The sequence below is a fragment of the Pieris brassicae genome, chromosome 3 (assembly GCF_905147105.1).
Source record: "Pieris brassicae chromosome 3, ilPieBrab1.1, whole genome shotgun sequence".
Lineage (NCBI taxonomy): Eukaryota > Metazoa > Arthropoda > Insecta > Lepidoptera > Pieridae > Pieris > Pieris brassicae.
The window spans coordinates 16,045,296-16,065,508 of record NC_059667.1 but is presented as its reverse complement, the minus strand read 5'-3'; the positions used below and the strand labels follow the sequence as shown (position 1 = coordinate 16,065,508).

The 20,213-nt window shown below is 32.7% G+C and overlaps 2 protein-coding genes across 3 annotated transcripts; one reads left to right on the top strand and one right to left on the bottom strand.

Annotated features, from left to right (window-relative positions):
- The first annotated feature begins 9,638 nt into the window (after positions 1-9,638).
- LOC123707272 lies at positions 9,639-11,224 on the top strand. The gene is made up of 2 exons (XM_045657175.1): positions 9,639-9,732; positions 9,804-11,224. Exons 1-2 carry the CDS (start codon positions 9,702-9,704, stop codon positions 11,195-11,197), a joined length of 1,425 nt encoding a protein of 474 aa, XP_045513131.1. The 5' UTR covers positions 9,639-9,701; the 3' UTR covers positions 11,198-11,224.
- LOC123707271 (ubiquitin carboxyl-terminal hydrolase 3-like) lies at positions 11,212-19,322 on the bottom strand. Of its 2 annotated transcripts, none has more exons than XM_045657172.1 (10): positions 19,043-19,322; positions 18,482-18,626; positions 17,928-18,204; positions 17,385-17,729; positions 16,975-17,123; positions 16,195-16,312; positions 15,212-15,343; positions 14,505-14,647; positions 13,647-13,793; positions 11,212-12,553 (listed from the first exon to the last, which is right to left on the bottom strand). In XM_045657172.1, the coding sequence occupies exons 1-10, from the start codon at positions 19,131-19,133 to the stop codon at positions 12,391-12,393; spliced, it is 1,710 nt and encodes a 569-aa protein (XP_045513128.1). In that variant the 5' UTR covers positions 19,134-19,322; the 3' UTR covers positions 11,212-12,390. The 2 variants fall into 2 exon arrangements, with proteins under 2 accessions (XP_045513128.1, XP_045513129.1); XM_045657173.1 differs by lacking the exon at positions 19,043-19,322 and adding an exon at positions 18,729-18,819.
- Between the last annotated feature and the right edge of the window lie 891 nt (positions 19,323-20,213).

Below are 20,213 nucleotides of genomic sequence, written 5' to 3'. Positions count from 1 at the left end.
AATAAGGCCAATTCCGGAGGAGTAATGCGAAATCATTTTTCCATCAAATTAAACTTTACTTTAACAAAAATAAAATGAATATAAATGGAGGTAAAATACAAATAAAACATAGACCGTAATATGTAATTTATATTTAAATAAACTTAACAATAAATACAATTTAGCATTACCATTACGCCTACGAATATTCTATATTTAAAATAGATATAGACGTTATAAATACCAACATTTAAAACTAATTCCAGTTAATACGTGTTTCTAACAAATAAGTACAAATATTAATACAATACAATATTAATCTTTAAGTCAGGTTTTGTTTAATATTACCCATGTGTTTTATCATTATTCACTTAATACGTTGTAACATTTTAAGAGTGACAGTTAATTTTCTTACTTACTTTACTACTTTTAAAAATCAGTGAAATAAAACCAAAGGAGGTTTTGTTGAATTTGTATAAAGGTGTGGCAGTCTGTGGCGCGAGTAAAGGCTGTATGCAAATGTGGCGGCACCGCCCGCCTCAGGCGCGCTGTTTGTGCGGTAATGTTTGTTAGCTATGTGCTACGACTTTACATACCCCTAACCCCACTTGAGGAGGGTGAATATATTTTTGTTTTGTTTTCGCTACGGTTCACGGCTTCGTAGATGTGTTATGTTCTTTATAGTTATCCTACCTGAATGACGTGGTTTTAATTGATTTAAAAAAGTATATTACGCAGACATATTGCATTGTTTTGTATGTATATTTTAATAAACTAATTATAATTTCATAAATATCTATTTCAAAAATATATCTATAACATACCTAACTAAAATTTCAGTTAAACCGTCAAACAGTTTTTGATGTTCTATCATTACGTGTACAAAAACATAACATTATTACAAAGAATAAAATATGCCATGCCTTTTTCCATGATTACAATTATTTATTAAACACATATCTTCGCCGGTTGTCGCCGTAGTGTTGTGTACATTCACAAAAGGCATTTACTGAATATAATTTGTAATATATTTTATTAAATACAATTTATCAACTCAGGGAGCTGCTAGAGAAGTGAGAGCTCTATATGCAATTCCCAGAACTCACTTCTCTGGCAGGTCGCTAAGTCTCGGTGGAAGCAGTGCTTGTTATCCAAAATCTGATATAATGAGACTCCTTCACTTCTTTCGACGCACCCGAAATTCTGACCACTTGTTATTCATCGTGACACTGTATTTCATCGTATCAGTCTACGGCATACTAAATTTCATACACTTGAAAACATTAACCACAACATCTACTTTAAAATATAACCCAGACAGAAAAAGGCAAACTGCAACCCTTAATAGAAAATTATCAAAAGGATAATTAAATGAATCCATATAAAACAATGACACTCGAACAAAAGATATCAAAGTTCTCTAACAGACAAGCCGATGATAGCTTTTAACTAACATAGCTGCCATTCAGTACGAAACTTCAACACGCATTTTATATAGTCAAAGAAAAACCACTTTCTTTGAGCCGATAATCAAGCTAGTGAATAGAGAATATAAGGGTCAAACTATATCGGATGACAATTCTGACCTCCATTGTTAATTTGATTCGATTGATTCTTACCGAAAGCGATAGTGCTTTGTTTGGTCGATTTTACATAACGAGGCGGCAAACGCAGTAACTCTTTATAGTGGGGCCATTGTGGGGGAGTATCCAAACGTTTGAGATGTGAATTGAAAGGCGCCGCGCGATGATGAGGCGCGAGCCGATGGCTGGCACAAGTAATAGAAGCTGGTTTTTATAAAAAATATAACTTGTGATATGCTTTACTTTTGAGTATAACACTTTAGCTTTCAGCGTGCTTAAACAAATGTGGTTATAAAAGTGTTGGGATATTTATTACCAACCAACTCAGATTTCGGAATGTTTCGTTAATCATTTGTTTTTAAAGGCAATACGCTGCTAGGCACGTCATCGATATTTAAATTATCGTGTGCATGCAAATTTGAATTATAGGTTATATACAAAGCATGAAAAATTAAATTAATATCATATTTTTGTTAAAAAGATAATTAATGTTTCTAACACTATCGACATCTTAAGGTATATCTTCGCAGAGTGAGTTTACAGTAGAGATTAGCAGTTTAGACATTGTCGTATTGACTGAGTACTATAAGGATATTGTTTATATTTTTGTGAATAAATAAGTTGTTTTCTTCATCTTCTGCTTTCTAGATGCACACTTCAGCTCCAGGACTGAACTAGTCCAGAACTTTATTGCGTATATCCAAACTATTCCTAATTCCAACTTTACGCAATCGCTTATGCCATGTTCTTACAGTGATACGTTGCGTTAAGCCGGTGCTCTTTGAGTCTTTCAAATGATTGTTTTATATTTTGTAAAGGCGAACAGTTTCTCTATTGTAATTCTATCTGACGTAATGTAGTATTTTAATTAGGACCAATATCATCAATCTATTCTGGTTATATTGAGATTTAGTTATATTATTTAACTATAATTTACTTAACAAACTATGTTAAGAAGGAATTTTACTAAATAAACTACTTTGGTTTTCTTAGATTAAAATCTCAAAATTAAAGTTTGACGTCTAGCTATTTGCATCAATTTTTTTCAAGATCATTGTTAACTCATGTAATGAATGTTATTATTCTAAGTCCATTAAAATCTAATCGTTTTGAAAAATATTATCAAAGTGTTGATTAATTTGTAAACATAAAAAATGGTAATTAAATAAATAAGACAATATATTTTACAATTCTGTGTTGAAGACGGAAAATTAGGACCTCAACGTATTATTCCTACAAGCTACCGTACAGTAAGATACCATTATCTATTATCATCATAAACATTAAAACAGTTTTACTGGATATTATAACGATTATAACTATAATAAGATCAATATATAATTAATGATTAATTAATGCAACGGCACCATTAGGAACCACTGTATCATCAGGAACTAGCATCCAAGCTGCGGCGAGATTTTACCTATTATGATATTATTATACCTTTTCGCTTAAAAAAGTGACAGCCTTACAACGCTCTGAATCTTCAAATTTAATTTGCTTCAACTTAGTACAACAAACTTCAATAGTTTTTCTTTTATAGACAAGTATCACCTACTTAACCCTCTGTTCTTGATGCAAGTCTCCGACTTCGGGTTAAAGACATTTCTTTTTATAGAACAAGGGGCAAACGGACAGGAGGCTCACCTGATGTTAAGTGATGGACACTTATAGACATTCTCAATATCAGAGGGCTGGCGTTGTCAGCCTTTTAAGATAAGTTACTCGCTTTTTACCCTAAATCGAATTGGTTCTGAAATACTTCAGAGGGCGGCTCACAAAGGTTCGGGCAAAAACGGCCTTGAACAACACTCAGTTGTGGAACGACGGACTTCAAGTTCATACGGGTGGAGTTTCGTAGTCTGCCTCGACGTCCGACAATGAAACTAAGCTACAGGTATTAATCCGAAAAACTCTGAACATTCTCTATGGTAAATGCGGTAGAAGATGCAGAGGGATCCCACAAAAAAAAGACATGCCCCTTTCTTTGGCGAATAAAGTTGAAATTGCGAAAGTTGAAAAACCCAGCAAGGGTTTAAATAAACCTTAGTCTGTGCGAAGATTATAAGACTAAAAGTAAGAAAGTCTTATTTCCTATAACAAGTCGCTATTAGAACAAAAAGCATGTTTTATGCTGACGCATGGAGTCGCAGGCGGCTTGATAGAACTCGTGATGTAATAATTGATTTACCACTCAATAACAAAACACAAAAAAGTCAAACTAAGATCCTCTTAAACATAATAAGGGTCACAGATTTAAAATTCACACGTTACTTTTATTTTAGATTTTAGTAAAATTATAGCAAAATTTATTCCGACGAATTGCTATATTTACACAAGGCATATTGGTGTTTGTTCATTAAACTTTTCTATTTTTGGTTTTAAAATGTTAAGCAAACACTCTCAAAATAAATGAACAATGTTAATAACTCTTTGACACGCTAACTATATTAAGTGTATTTCAGTTTACATAAAGGCTAAGCACAACATTATTTATTTAAAATTGTAATTAATTACTTGCTGCCGGCAGCTTTGTTTGATTGTATTTATCTTTTTTTCTATCATCACAACACTTGTCCGTTTTTTTTTAAACTACATAATCCTTCTTATAACAAATAATAGACAGTGCCATTCTTATGTATTCAGTCAGTGTTGTACTGAATAAGTCAGACTTTACTGCGATATTAAGTGTGCCCAATGCACGGGTAATTGGTGAATCTCAGAGCAAGTTCGTTAGTCTCAGGCACAGCCCCAATAGTTGCCGTTTGCCATGCCTAGTGAGGTTAGTCGGTACTCGCAGCCCCAACCTCACACCAGTACTATATTCGTAAGGATGTCAAATAGGTAGCGAGTAATAGATCCTTACCCCTAGCAGAGTGTATCCTACCAAACCCGAAAGCAACAATGTGACATTGGGTAAAACGGGTAATATTTTGTATTCACTTCACTGTTGTTGAGTATTTGTTTTAATGCGGGGCTCAAATCATTGCGTTACTTTACAAGTGGCGAGCATGTTACATATATATACGATATTTTCTAGCAAATCAATAACTGTGTTGCATCGTAAGGTACGCAGAAACTTAAAACAAGATAAACTTTTTATTTTCTAGCTCATTACATATTTCAAAAAGAAAATCGGTATTTTCATATTTTATTCTTTGTAAAAAGCTCTTCCAAGTTTTTGCTATTCTGGTATCAATTTCCTTTATTGTTAAATCGGTCATTTTTATTATATTTGCGACGAAGCCTATTTTTTTATGATTAAAGATGCAAAAGATACCGTTGCAGTGGAGTGGATTAAAATGTATGTGTAATTTCATGAAGTGTTGAGGTAAATAACAGACATCTTTATTCTTCAACGTCTCGAAATATTCCCTATATAATAATAATGATACACTACAAGAAACCAATTACACACTCTACACGTACATTCTAATTCACTCAACTACAGCGTAATCGATAAATACACGTACGTACGGATAAGAAATGAGGTGCGACAAAAGATCGACATTTATTTATAAAGTAGATTTATGAAGTAATAAATGTGATTCATTTATAAGTGTTAAAAGCTGTAGCTAATAAGTTTTTTATACCCGATCGCGATCTTAAACTTAAATAGTACCCGTTTTCCTTACAAGTTGCACTTAATTCCGTGTTTTTCTACCTTTCACCACAGAAAACATAAAATATAAAATATTTGGGTTAATATTGAAAGTGTAGAATTAAATAGAAATTTTGTGTGAAAACGTGACAATTAGGCGCCTGGGCGTTTGAATTAGCCTGTTAGATAACAGAGAGAACGCCGACATTTCCTAAAACATTTGCTCGAAAGTGTCAAATCATGCCTTCCACTTACAGTAATCCACAGATGCGGCAAACGTTCGGTGTTGTAATGGTATTGCCAGAGCTGTTTACTAAAATAATAAGACATCGATTTCCTCATTTACTAATTTATATACTATAAAAAAAGTTTTTAAGAACCGTGTCAATATAAACTATTTCCATAAATTTGACCACCTTATTCAATATGTTTTTTTTTATATGAAGTCTCTCGAAAATTTATTCACATTTCTTGTATTTATTTTCACTTAAAGCCTTTATATAGACATTAAAAAATACACAGGAATAAGCTCAACAGCAAGCATGACCCCAGACCACTTAAATTTTTTGAATCAAAATAAATAAGTTTAAAAATGAAATGCCTTTTATTTCCTACTGTTTTTAATATTTTACAATCCTCTGAGGTTACTTATTAAATTATTGGGGAAATTTAATAAACTTCTACATATTTAAAGCAATATATTTTGTACATGAAATACGTTAACGAATTATATAGACAATACAAAATATCGATCATATATGTACAATATTCCTATAAATATTGTTACGAAGACGGGTCGACTGCCATGTTTCTAGATTTTTCCACTAGTTAGAGAACTTTTCAGCAGGCTGTAATGTGATTTCTGACCGTTTCAGGAGAGGGTCAATCACATATTAGAAAATTGTAATTTCCATAATGTTACCCTAGTTTTCAGGAAGCTGAAACCTTTTTTCAGTCAGTTTCAGAACATGTGTAGTCGATTGGTGCAGTTTTCAGGGGACCCGTTTTCAGGCGTTTTCAGGCCTAATTATACCCCTTTGATGAAGGAATATTCTAGACCGAACCTTCTAGGTGTGAGACAAGGACGAAATGATACGAGAGAGAGAGAGAGAGAAGATCAGAACTTTCTCGAAACTAGACGAGCACTCTAGAACGCCGTACGACAAGGACGGAGCAACGTGCGAAAGAGACAAAGAGTGCGAATGTTCTAGAATTGTGCAATCGCTACTCAGTAGCAAGCCCGCCTAGAAAGTTCTCGAATATTGTTTAGAATTATTCCCAGGGATATATAAGCGAGCCGAAACGCGACTAGTCGCTTTTAGTTTTGAATGCGATTACACGATAGAAACACCGAAGCGATAAAGTGTGAATATAAGTGATAAAGTACTGTGTGAAGTGTGCATAAGTGAAGTATTTAGTGACTGTGTTTTTGTGTGTTATTAGTGAATCTCTGCAATTAATTTTGTGCCCATAAATTCCTCATTGATTTATCAGGAAATAAACCCTTGAAGAAATCTACGGCATTTTCTATCCGATCCCCTAGCTCGTAACAATATGATAAAAGACACAATTCGGTACATACGACAATAGTTTGTGATCCCTGAAAATTAGGAACTCTAGTCGGCATGAGTGATTGTTTGTATGTTTATAGGCACGAGCGAGATTTTTATCTGTTTTATTATTGTTTCCCACAACACTCTAAACTTTAAATCTATGTCAAGCAAATAAAAATCTTGTTCAGTCATTTCAAATTTCAATACGTTGGTAAATATTTCATTTATTTGGAAAGCCAATGAATTAAGGTATTTTATTGTTGCACAGAAACCACTTTAATAATGCAGTAAACAGTTTAGTATCTATAAATTTGATTAAAAAGTTTCCGTGAATTTAAATGAAAATTTTAAAATGTTTACAGCACTGGTTATGCGAAAACCTAAGATTTATACTAATTTGTTCGCTAATTTTAGTAATAAAAATAAATAAATCAATGGCACTACAACCTTTCTAGCCAAGGTCTTGGCCTCAGATTTCTGTATCTGTTTCATGATCATTTGTTAAACTAATAGGCAAGTAGGTGATCAGCCTTCTGTGCCTGACGCACGCCGTCGACTTTTTGGGTTTAAGGCAAGGTCGGTTTCCTCACGATGTTTTCCTTGACCGTTCGAGCTAATGTTAAATGCGAACATAGAAAAAAAATCCATTGTGCACAGCCGAGGATCGAACCTACGTCCTCAGGGATGACGCACGATGAAGCCACTAGGCCAACACTGCTCCAAATTTTAGTAATACTTCGTACTAACTCATGCTACAGATTTGCTTTAGGTCATGCGCGATAAATATTACCTATAGTTCTCGCGGCGTATATGCATCTATCAAACATAATAGCGGCTATGTAAAAATAACATGACGGCAAAGCGCTAATGCACCAACAATTTGCAATTAACGTCCGCCGATACTGTGTTATTAAGTTTTTTCTTGAATATTTATTAAGCAATTTCACTAAAAGCAGCACACATTAAATGTAGGCATATCAAACAGATGTCCTTTACGAGTGATTAACACCTATAAATGTGTTGCTTAATAAATAAAATAATAATAGCACTATAGATTCTTTGCATGTTTTAACAGATAGTACAAATAGTAATAAACATTAGATGACTAAATATTTATATTCATTATAATATAAAAATGTTGCCTAAGGAAGAGGAAATTAATAATCACACTTACCAATACCTTATACGTTGCTGATACCTTAAGGAACTCTACTATGTAATATGACCTGATTTGGCGCGCAAATCTTGACACCTTAAACGTAATGAGCTAAGTGTGAGAAGGCAGTGTAGGTTTAAGTGGCATGTAAAGGAAGAGCGCCAGAGCGGCGACTTTGCCCCTCTAATTACGCCCCTGATACGTCCGATAGCGCTAGCTTTTATCTCGCCTTCCATTAAGCAAATATACAGCTTGAAACCCGCTAATCATAGACTACACTATTTTCCAACGCTAAAACCAATTAAAAATATTTTGATAGACAAAAGTATATTCAAATTATAACGCGCATTGGCCGACAAGGTACTTTCTTAATGGATGGTTTGTGTGAGTTTTTTCGTTAATTTATTCGTGAATTGTTTTGTGCTAATGATGGAAATAATTACGTAAATATTTGGGAAAGTGAATTTGTCTGGTTACATTATCGAATAAAATTTTATTTTATTATTATCGCAGAAACTTACAGCAGTTCTATAATTATCACAGTTTTTATTATAATAACGTTAAATTTATACGAGTCTGAACGTTTGAGGTTAGATTAGTACGCTCTATTTGCTATTATAGATAATCATTCTAATGAATAAGGCATTTTAGGCGTGAAGTAATTTAAGATAAATGTGACATCGGTAACAATGAATTGAACAAAGGCCGCTCTGCTAATTTGCGAATTAGCGCACGATGAGTGCCCGCGCGCCACTCTCGCTGCAATTCAATTAATTAACCTTTGTCGCGGACACGCTTCACATTGGAAAACTTAGCTTATAGAACTTCTAGTATTATACACCAAACAGACACATTTATGAACATTTCGCTTACTTTCTCGCAATTGGAAGATTGGCAAAACTTACTAGGTAACAGAAAAAGTCCCTGGTGAGACGTGCCTTTAATACTTATAAAGGCAATAAAGAAATTCCTTAAAGTAGTGTGTAGAAACACTCTTTGCCTTATTAAAGAAAGTCTTTTTTTTTCAAGATGCCTTTGTTGTAAGATAAGATTTTTTTTAATGTTTCTGGTAATTGCGAAGTGTTAAATTTTAAATTAAGAACATAATGTTGAATTAATTTTGCTAGTATCTGAGTAACATCAATAATGTTATTTGGACGCGTCTAATGGAGTAAGTGCTCGACAAATGGCCCGTGCCACTGAGCTTTTAATGCAATTTCGTCTCCCTTTGTAGGCGAATTGGCGCAATCATTTCATTTACACTTTGTTTCGCCAACATTCTCACTACACGTCGCTACACCGCCAGCCATGGCTTTTAGCGACAACTAAATTGCCGCTTTTACTCTACGCTCTGTTGGAAAATATTTTTGAGTGCTAACGTAGTGGAAGACCTTTTTATTTCGCTTTTATCGGACGTTCTGTTCACATTGTTCTTGTTTATGAACTGGCGAAGAGCGACCTCTAGATAAGCGAACAGTTTCTACAATAGGTATTGTAAAACAGACGTATTTTTGGTAAGGTATTTTTCCGCACAAAACTCATGTTTAATAATTTATACCAAATAAAAAGCATGATCTTATTTTAACAAAATCGATATATTTGTATATACCTTCACTTTCCCAATGGGTATGTTGCCAGCATTAGCAGAGTAAGTACCTACCTAGTTTCAAATTATTTATAATTCTTAAATGTAACTTAAGTATTATATAAAACTTTTTGTGACATATTTATAAGAATAATGAAGAAAAATTGTATCTACGTGACAAGAGACATTGACAGTAGATACATAACTGTAGTCTTATAATATATTTTAGTTTTATCAAAATATTATGTTCAATAAAAATTTTCCTCTTTATAGTCGTAAGTATTTAGTATTTTTTGTAGATATACTTTTCTTATTTAAGTATTATTGACGCAAATTTATTTTTCAGATATCAATCGTAATGTGGTGCACCCCAGCATTTCATTAGATCCTGTCGAGTGTAGACAAAATACCACAGTAGAAATAGTCGAAGTGAATAACTCTTCAGAGGACTGTGAAGACAATACGGACAATAGTTTTAATTACGAACCTGAAATTCATCCATGGTCATATATTAGTCAAGATCTTTACTCTGATGAAGATAGTTACAGGATAAATAAAACAGCTAGAGAGAGACGGCGTTTGAAAAAATCTACGGACGGTTTAGAAAATACCACGAGCAATCAAGAGCATGGCCCTGAACAAACATATCCTAGTTTTTACTGCTTTGAAAGAGACAATTCAAAATATCACGACTACAAATCATATGCTAATCGACAAGTAAATTGTTTCACTATTCCAAATAATTTGGGAACATCAAGCACTTCGTCGGACGATCAAAATGTTGACATTGATAGAATACAATGTGGCGATACAAACCCAACTCGGAATTTTGCTAAAAACACTGAATATGATGAAGTTTACTTCTCACAAGAAGCTGACACAGATAAAAGAACCATTTGGATTTATTCCTTTAAAAATAGACGTTCTTTATCAGAAAATGATTACATTCTAACAAATATGCCAAGTAAGGATTCAAGTAGTTGTACTAGCTCAACAGATGATTTAGAACTAGAGCCAACTAAAGAAAGCAAAAGTACTCGATTAGCAACTCCGATTCCTTTTATACCCCGGCTTAATTTAAACTTAACCTCAACTCTTCCTACAGTTACAGAAGTTATAGAACCAACAAAACTTTCCTCTTGTGCTACAGACATCAATTCTGCGCAGGCATGTCAAACCACACCTAATGTGACAAATAATAATCTAAAAACTAATTCAATTAACTCATTTTCACCAAGAATTCAAAAACTAAGAAATACAGATCCTATAGCAGAAAAGTTGTACTGCGAACCAACAGTTATAGTCACTAGTAGATCTGATCATATAGACAATGAACAGAGTGACAGAAGGGACGTCCAAGAAAATGATACATTACTCCTTCAAAAGCCGCACATTAAGATATGTCTAAAGCCTTTGTCAAAGGATTGTAAAATATCAGACCCAATAGAAAAGCTAGAAGGAAATTGGATCGGTGAAAACATAACAGCACACAGTGATCCGCCGATAGTTTACCAACTCGACTTACCTCCACGAAAGACACCGCCACTAACTCCTAAAAAAGAAATAGAAAATTCTTTCTTCATAAATAACTTACCTCTATTGAAACCAGCTGAGTGGAACGAATACATGCCTATAACAGACAGCACGCCCTCCATAGAACTCAGCATTATAAGTAATGTAGGCACAAAAAAATCATGGTTCATGAAGTTATTTAAATGCGTTAGATGTTTAAAGGAATAAATTAAACACACATACATAATTTCGAATTTATTCTATTTCTAGTTATTGACAAAAGGGCGATATCAAAAGATTTACTCATACATGTATTGTACAGCATTTATTAAGTCGTCTAGTTTTAAAGTGATCCAAGTCGAAACAATATCGCTGATATGACTAATCAAGGCGGTGAGAAAAAATGGGAATGTTTAATGTCCCAATATGGACATAAATAAATGCATGTTTGTATCAAAATTACGTTAATTTGCGATGTTGCCACTATATAAATAGGTGAAGTAATAAAATACTAAATTCTACACATAAATCATAAAAATAAATCGCGAATTTGAACTTCAGGCCCTTTCTTCATTCTAACGATTTTTGTTGCTAATAGATGGAATAATAAAGACTAAATTTTACAATTAAATCACAAAACTAAATCAGTCATCACTTTTTAACCTTATTCAGCCCTTTTCTTAACAGTACTTTCTAATGATTTTAACTGTTTTTAAAATGATGTTGAAGTGTGGAATTCTTAGACTTGTATACGAGATCTTCCTAAGCTTATACCTAAACTTACATCTACTTTAAAACGAAGCTAGTATAGCTTACAGTGTTACCTGATCGAAATGCGTATTTTTTTCCCTTAAGCAATAAATATTTATATCGGTGGGGGGGGGGGGAATTGAGATAAACTTTTTAAACGAGTAAATTTAACTGTTTACATTTATTTTATTTCAATAAAAAGAACACTTTACCAAAATTAATTGCGATAAATCACTTTAATTTTAAAAAGTATTTATTTACTAGCTTTAATTGATAGATAAAATTTAAATTTATTTTAAAGGAAATACGAGTTCATATGTAGACACTGTAGAAAAGTTTTCTCTAAAAAAACGGCTGAAAATCGCGTACGGTACTTGATTCGATAAAGTTAACTTATTATTTATATAAAATGCGTTTTTTAATATATATTTTTTACCTGTAATCAAGCTAATTAAATCCGTAAAAATATAATCATAGTTAATTCTTTATGTAATATTTCTTGATTCAAAAGCACTCCTTTCCTTATACAATACAACGGAACGACCCGAAAAATTATTCAATCAAAAACATACACTCAGACACAAATTTTCTAACCCAAACATTGGGGCATAAATAGGCACAAATCTGACGGAAACAAAGTGTCAGAATAATTCAAAAGTCCGTTTATTCGGTCAAGTGGTCGAAGGGAGGGAAAATTCACGGCGAATGTAGAACATGATGTAGGGCTTACAAGAGGCAACCACGTTGGCATCTGTCGGCCTCACGGTTTGGTCGTTGAAATGGAACCATTGCTCCTCGTTGATAGCAAACGCCGTGTAATGGCCCGAGCCAGCGCTAAAAGCAAAATATTTATTTAATAATAAAGTAGAATCTCAATAACTCGTTCAGTCGAAATCAGTAAGTCAAACCTTGCCATCCCTTTCCCTTAATACGCGGTATCTCGAATTATTTATAATTTGTAACTCGAATAAAATGTAATTATCATCCGAAGTATTGATAATACTTCATATTTATACTCTATAACTCGAAAGAAATTTCAGCAGTTAAATCATATGTATCTCTAATTTCTTGTAAAGTCAAAAGCTCGTTAACTCGAATCCTTTTGCCCTTGACATTCGAGTTATCGATATTCCATTGTAATTATTATTTATTTATTTAATCAGTCATAAGTCCGGTTATTAATGTGTTAGTTACAATATTCAATCATTTAAACTTCGTTATATTACAAACAAAAACAACATAAATTATTATGGATGCTAACAAGCAATATTTTGCAGGCAACCCTAGTAAGGAAAAATATATTAAGGTTTTTAAAGTATGAATTCATGAAGTGCATAACAAAAATAAAATTACAAATAATACTAAAGTAATATAATTACCAAATATATTTTAAAGTAAAAAGATAAAAGCTAATCTTAAGGTAAAAAAACATGATATTATACAGGGTAACCCGTAAGTCAACGACAGAGCAGATATTGACAAACCCCAAAAACAAAGATTTGACAGATTATTAGAACACACCTCTTTTTTTAAGTCGGTGAAGCCGCTCGGTATGTTACAGTAGTTCTAATGAAATTCAATGAAAAAAAATTAAGAGTTAGTGGTCGTTGGGTTCTTTTTACCGTAACAATTTAACGTACGGAGGAAGACCGTCACTATATCAGGCTATATTAACTTTATTGTTAATAATAGTTAAATTACGTTAATAAATAATTTCAATTAGTGAATTAGTCCATGAGCATGTTAGTCTTAAGAGGTAAATGACAAAAAAGAGTACAAAATAAAAGAGTAGTTTCCCCTTAACAAAGACTGTAAGTAGTTATTGGACAGTTATGTTAAATATTCGTTTTAGACATAGAGCAGCTTTGTGCAGAGGCAATTTAAAAAAATAATAATAAAGTATATAATAAGTATAATATAATCTCACCCCGAGCCATGATGTACTATGACAGCGGCGAGGTCATAAAGATAGTTCCCGCGCCCCGAACGACGCGTGTCCGGGACATTCGCCAACACGAAACGGGACATGTCCAGGGAATTTAGGGGAAAAGATATCGCCGTGTCCACTTTCGTCCTAGAAATGTCATCGCAAAAACTGTATTAGGGTTGTCACAATTGAAGATTTGGGCCTCAGATTTCTGTATTGTGTGTTAAGGCACACACATAGACAGAAAGTCTATTCGCTACTAGTATTAGTGATTCTGTTTATCAGATAATTTTATGCTATAGATGAGGTAAGGCACAATAAAGGCCGCCACCTGAGGCTGACACGTAGATTTTTTAATATCTAAGAAATGCCAGTTCCTCGCAACAACCTATTCACAGGCAAGCTCATAAAAGAATCCATTGATACACATGATATGAATTCCACCTTGGACAGCACGGTCAAACTTATTAAGTCAATACTACTGACCTTTAATTTTCATTTTAAAATACACCTTAAAAAATTGTAATTAAGATTTGATTTCAATACGTGAATTGATATAGAGTTCTAGTAATACTGAATAGTCTCAAAATCTCTTTTTTAATTTGATTTGTTAATACAGAAATTTGTCTAATTCATCGGGTAGAACAAAAAAAATATGTATTCGTATAGCGAATTTCTTAATTAGGAATCTCAGCGAAATCATTGTTTCGGACTAGAAGGTACAACAATAATCGCTGAAACAGACACAGAAATGTGACCCACCCCACTGGAAGATCGTGGGACTTCACTCTAAATACCTTATTTAAAGTTGATTAAATAAAAATAAAAAAATATTTATAAGAAACATGTTAAAGTTACCTGAAATAATTGTGCCATCGAAATCTTTTGAGATGCAAACAAAGTACGTTGGGAAGGCGCCGAATCCAGAACTGTTTGGTGGACTTTTGTTTGGATTTACAGCTGCTGCAGAAGTAACGTTCTGTATCCGCTAACTCTTCCACCTGAAATTATTAGTTAAATTGTTTTATATTTCCAAACTTAAACACATCACAAAAAGTGAATAAAATCGAATTTAGTATTTATTACATAGTTTTGCTCTAGCCAATTTATGCCATTCATCATTATTTTTCACTTGTGTAACTACTAACAGATAGGGGATGGGCCCATCCCCTATCTGTTGGAATTGACTATATACTTACATAAAACACTATTATGCTACTCTTGCAGCGAGATCTTTGTAGTAGTACAATGTAACGCATGAATAAAAACGCGCCAACCTTGCGCGAACACAGATAAATAAAATTGTATTTTGCCATACACTAAAATGCCACTTAGAAAAAATAAAATTCAAACTCCTTGGTAATTCCTGTGGAATTGTTTCACAATTTTCTTCTATTATCATCCAAAGTAATGAATAAAAATCAGTAACATTTTGTTTAGAAATAGAGTGCTAAAATTCTATTGTCGTGACATCATTTGACGTATTTTGGTTTTATTTAATTGGGTGTTTTTGATAGAATTTTTTCCATTTCTCCAGGCCTTTAAGATTAATTGTAATATATCACCTGCACAAAGCTCGCTAAGCAGTCGGTTAAGGTTACAGGGGCGTCGTGTCTTCCACACTCTGGTAGGTCTAAAGATAGATCCAGGAACGGGTCGAACTTTTTACTCTCCGTCCCACAGACGAGGCAGCACACCTGTAATAATATTAATCATTTCTTACGTAGCTAAATTAAATCCTTCATTTTCTAATTGTTAAATTAAATACTAAATATATTGAGGCACTTATAAAGCTAAATAAATTAATATATTAATTAAAATACATGCAGTATATTTAAAATGTACAAAACAATAAATTAATAATCAAAATTGAACCAAAAAAATTATCGGCAGTCTGTAAAGTCGGTTTACAGACGATAGTTGAACGTGACAACGTCATAAGAAAATGCTGATGGAATGGTTGCTTTATCAAAAGAAAATTTTAATTTTATTTGTTTGATAGATATTTTCTATGGATATAGAGAAGTAGGTAAATGGAAATCACAATTGAATTTATCAAGTTACATTTATTTGTACGCATAAATACAATTTAGTCAATTTTATTTTTCATCGCTCATTCAAGTAGGAGAGAGACAGATGTCGAACACTGCCGAACGCGAAGGCCGATTGTGCCTCTTTGTCGCTCGTTTCGCGCTCTCGCTTGCACTTCAAGCCTTAAATGGACCTCCTAAGAGCGAGGTAACGCCGCATGAGTCATGTTTTTTCGTGCAGCCGTCTCCATCGAATTATAAGACGTCGTCACGTCAAGAACTGCAAAGTACTAGTCATCATACAATTCGTTGTAAGTGATGACAAAGGAACACGTGTCTCTTTAACCTAAATCTAAAATACTACTTATTTTAATACAATGATTTGCAAACGTTACAATGTGCCTTCGTACCCACAATTTCCACGTCATATTGTTTCTACCGCCCTTATACAGTGCTACAAACTTATATTTTGTAAACTATATATAAATATATATACATGAAAGATTAAACAAAATTACCTGACTCTGCAGAGTCCCTCCAAAGACAGCTGTAACTATGGACGTGGAAGGAACACGTGGTACAAAGCCCCCTTCCGCCTTTTCGGGTGGAAGTAGTTGTAGCAATTCCGTATGAAGCCTATAAACGTAACTAACACGTTATCTGCCTAATTTAAATGGGCAACAAGTCTTAAATTATCAGCCTGAAAGGCAGAGCTGATTCCTTTCCTTTAAATAAATATTAAAAGATGATCACATTAAAAAAACATGTATCGTATCGTATATTATATAATATATATCGTATATTGTATAATATAATATATATCGTAATATTTTATATGTATTTTATCAATATAATAACTCCGATCGAAGCATTTGTTCTAAACGATATTCATTTTTCTTACATCCTCTTTGTCGATTTCATTCGCGCATTCTGTCAATGTTATGTCAAACGCCATAAGGTTACATCAAAAAAGTTTGATGAAATAAAAAAAAATTGCTATTGTAACAAAAGTATTCTTAAATTTTCTAATTTTCTGCGCAATTTTCTTAATTTTTTCTTTCATAAGAACTTTCTCCTGACTATAACAAACACAATTAAAAAAATAATTAGCGATATCAGTCTAGCCGTTCACGCGTGATGCCGTGACTAAAGAAATAGGAATTCGTTTTTATATATATAGATAAACGCTTCTCAAATTTTTTAACAAGAGAGTGTGTTTAACAGTGCTCAATAACAATCAAGCCAATCTGTACCTTTGAAAACCCTCAAACTGTTATCGCACAGAAGAAGCGACTTACCGATCAAGCATATATCTAAGGAACTCGTGAGCATCTTGTTGTTGATATCCACGAAACCTTGGCACCACTTTCCATATCACTAAGAATAGGCACTCAGGAGAAATCGCTCCTTTTGAACTGCACCCGCCATTGTTTAAATTAATCAACACCTGAAATTATAAAATAATAATTGAAGTTGTATGATGTCACAGTGACAGCTGGAAGCCCCTAACGCCAAATGCATTTGATTGAAAACCGTCACGTGACCAGCGTGAGCTAATGTCATTCGTTATGGCCTTACTGGGTCACGCTCGAACGTAATTTTGTCTCAAGCCACAGTTTATACCAACCCCACCGATTACTCATCACTATGAGCCCAATTCGATGAGTAATAGAAGCGCTACTAAGCTAAAAGAATACAAAAACTTAACCTTTCTAAGTTCCTCAGCCATGACAACATCATGCATTTCTTGACGAGAATAACTTCGGGAATGGTAAATCTTCCTACCATTTGTCTTAACTTCCAGAGATGGTAACTGACTAAAGTAACAACTAAACTCTTGTATATTATTTAAACTCTGCAGGACGGCATTCATAAAGCAAGTATTCCCCAAATTCTTTAAGCCAACTATTCTCTTTTCTTTATGATTTTTTCCATTCGTGGAAGATAACCTTTTTTCTTTACTATTTGACTGTATGGCATCTGTTGCGTTATCATCTGAGTGTGATCGTTTTCTAGACCTTGGACGCAGACTTCTTATTGTTTCTTCAGGATTCTGTAATGGTTTATAAAGGTATTAGAAAATCTATTTACAATAAGCCTTTTTGGCTATTAAAAACAAATTGTATTAGAATAAAACTTTTGAGGGGACAGACAAAATTTCCTTAATAAAAATGTTAAATCATATTTTTTCTTTATATCAAATGTACAGGAAACCTTCAGCATGCACATATAAAATACCTAACAAATATACCTTGGACAACCTGTCATCCTGATCTTCAGAGGTTTCAACTGAATCTATAGAAGCATTTACTACACTTGAGATATCTAGGTTTGAGTCTTCACTTGGATCTCCACTACTTTTTAAAACCAATGTTTCAGTTTGGGCAGATTCAGTTATAGTATTGTGTTCAGTAGTTTCATTTTTATTTATTGGATTTCCTTTATTGTTTATAGGCATAATACATTGTCTTATTTTATTAATAATTTGCTCTTCACTATCATTTGCAACATATTCATCACACTTATAGCTGAAATAAATAATAAATAAAATAAGATAGTGTCCAATTATGTTCTAGCTATTTCTCTTCTACTCATACAATTTATAAGGAAACTAAAACAGTAGATACAAATGCTTTGGTGCTACAAAGAAATAAAAGCATCAAAATCAGATCTGTGATAAATGTCATAGAGATTTAAAAATGCCACAATATTTTTGAAATTTTTTATACTTCGTAACATGATTTCAATGATCAAAGTTACAAAACATATTATATATTTATGAATCAGAATTATTAAACAACACACCAGTAAACTGAGTATACATCACAGCTCATACATATTTGATGGTCAAAACTTTCCGAGTGATATTTTGCATGGCCATTTACATATCTGCCACAGCTCACAACACCACACTTTAGACACAGCCAATTCTGCTTGGTTTCGCTGCATTCTATTATAATAAAACGGCAATTATATAGATTTATATATATATTCTGACTTATAGCTAAGTAGCAATAACAAATTTTATTTTGTTTAATATTATATTACTTACAACTGTAAGTGCAAAAATATTATCTAAGACTTTTTGAGACCTTAATCCTTTGTTTTATGAGGTCCATATACATTATTCAACAAATACTTAAATTTGGTAGATTCTTGTAAATATATTCAAAACAATATTCACTTTGTAACTTTTTATGGAAACAATGTTCAGGGTCATTTACCCCTTCCGCCCCGCACCTCGGAAACAGCTGATTAATATAGTATTGATTATTCTGGCTAACCTCTTTTACATAGAAGTTTATGATATATTTCAATAAATCTATGTTAAACCGAAAATTTATTAAATATATAAAAGTCTGTTACCTGAACATTCAAATCCCTTTGAAGTCACGATGTCTACAATGTTTTGTATATTGTTTGAATCTAAGTTACCTAATAAATGTGGACAATCCATAGTTCATAATACTAGTAAAACACACTTATATGTAGAATTTTGTTCAATAAAAGGGATAAACAATGTTTCATTAATCCACTTAGAATATAAAACGTTGATAAACTGTTACAAATTACAATTCCACAATAAATATAATATGTACACACTAAATACACACCTAAATTATTATAGCAGTATATTAGATATCTGTGGACTACAGCAGCAATCTTCTAAGTCAGCTCCACAGAATACTATTACTTATAGCGAAGCGAAAGCGTCAAAAAATGAGTTTGCTTAAACCCCAAAACATGTGAAGAGATAAAGGGTCAATCGTCATACATACTATATATATATTTACAGTTTCTATGCTATGTAAAGGCGTACTTTGTTTTGTATGTTTACTAGAATTGAACACAGTTTAAGTTCGATAGTTTAAGCGTGATGAAAAATTGTAATATTAAAAGAAAAATAATGTATCCAAATAAAAGTTATTGACATGACTGTGAATATATCACTAATTGCCAGTGAAAAAAAAATTGCTATTTTCCCATAGTGTAACTAACCACCAAATAATAATCAATTTATATTATATTGAGTGAACCAAGAACACCTATATATGATAACATACTAAAAGATTAATAGGAAAGATTTAATTAGTAGGCATTGTTTATGTTATTGTTAAAAATCTTTGATTTTTATTTAAACAAATTGGGATGAAAGAAAACATTGGGTGCCCTCGAATGAATTGGAGTTTAGTTGAATATAGAACATGCATATTTATTAAAAGAAAATCTGTATTAAAATTGAAATTACATCCTTTTGGATGGTTTTGCTAAAATATACCAAGATAATAATAATATAATGTGTAGTAGGGAAGTATGCAGACTCACTAATACTCCTTTACCTATTATTGTTCATCACTTGATAATTTAATAATCTTAATGAGCAATTCAATTTGTATATAAATTGTAAAGACAAACTTTAGCCCATCAACACAAAAATAAATGTGTAGGTAACATTGCAAGAAATCTAGAGAAAGAACAAACTATAAAGCACATTGTACCTATACCAAATGAAAAAAGTTAAGTAATAGTAGTATAT

Coding starts and splice junctions, on each gene's coding strand:
- LOC123707272 (XM_045657175.1), top strand. CDS start 9,702: ATGTTCAATAAAAATTTTCCTCTTTATAGTC. Junction 9,733..9,803: donor AAATTTTCCTCTTTATAGTC/GTAAGTATTTAG, acceptor TTTATTTTTCAG/ATATCAATCGTAATGTGGTG.
- LOC123707271 (XM_045657172.1), bottom strand. CDS start 19,133: ATGGATTGTCCACATTTATTAGGTAACTTAGATTCAAACAATATACAA. Junction 15,344..16,194: donor GAGGGACTCTGCAGAGTCAG/GTAATTTTGTTT, acceptor ATATTATTACAG/GTGTGCTGCCTCGTCTGTGG. Junction 13,794..14,504: donor CGATGGCACAATTATTTCAG/GTAACTTTAACA, acceptor TGACATTTCTAG/GACGAAAGTGGACACGGCGA.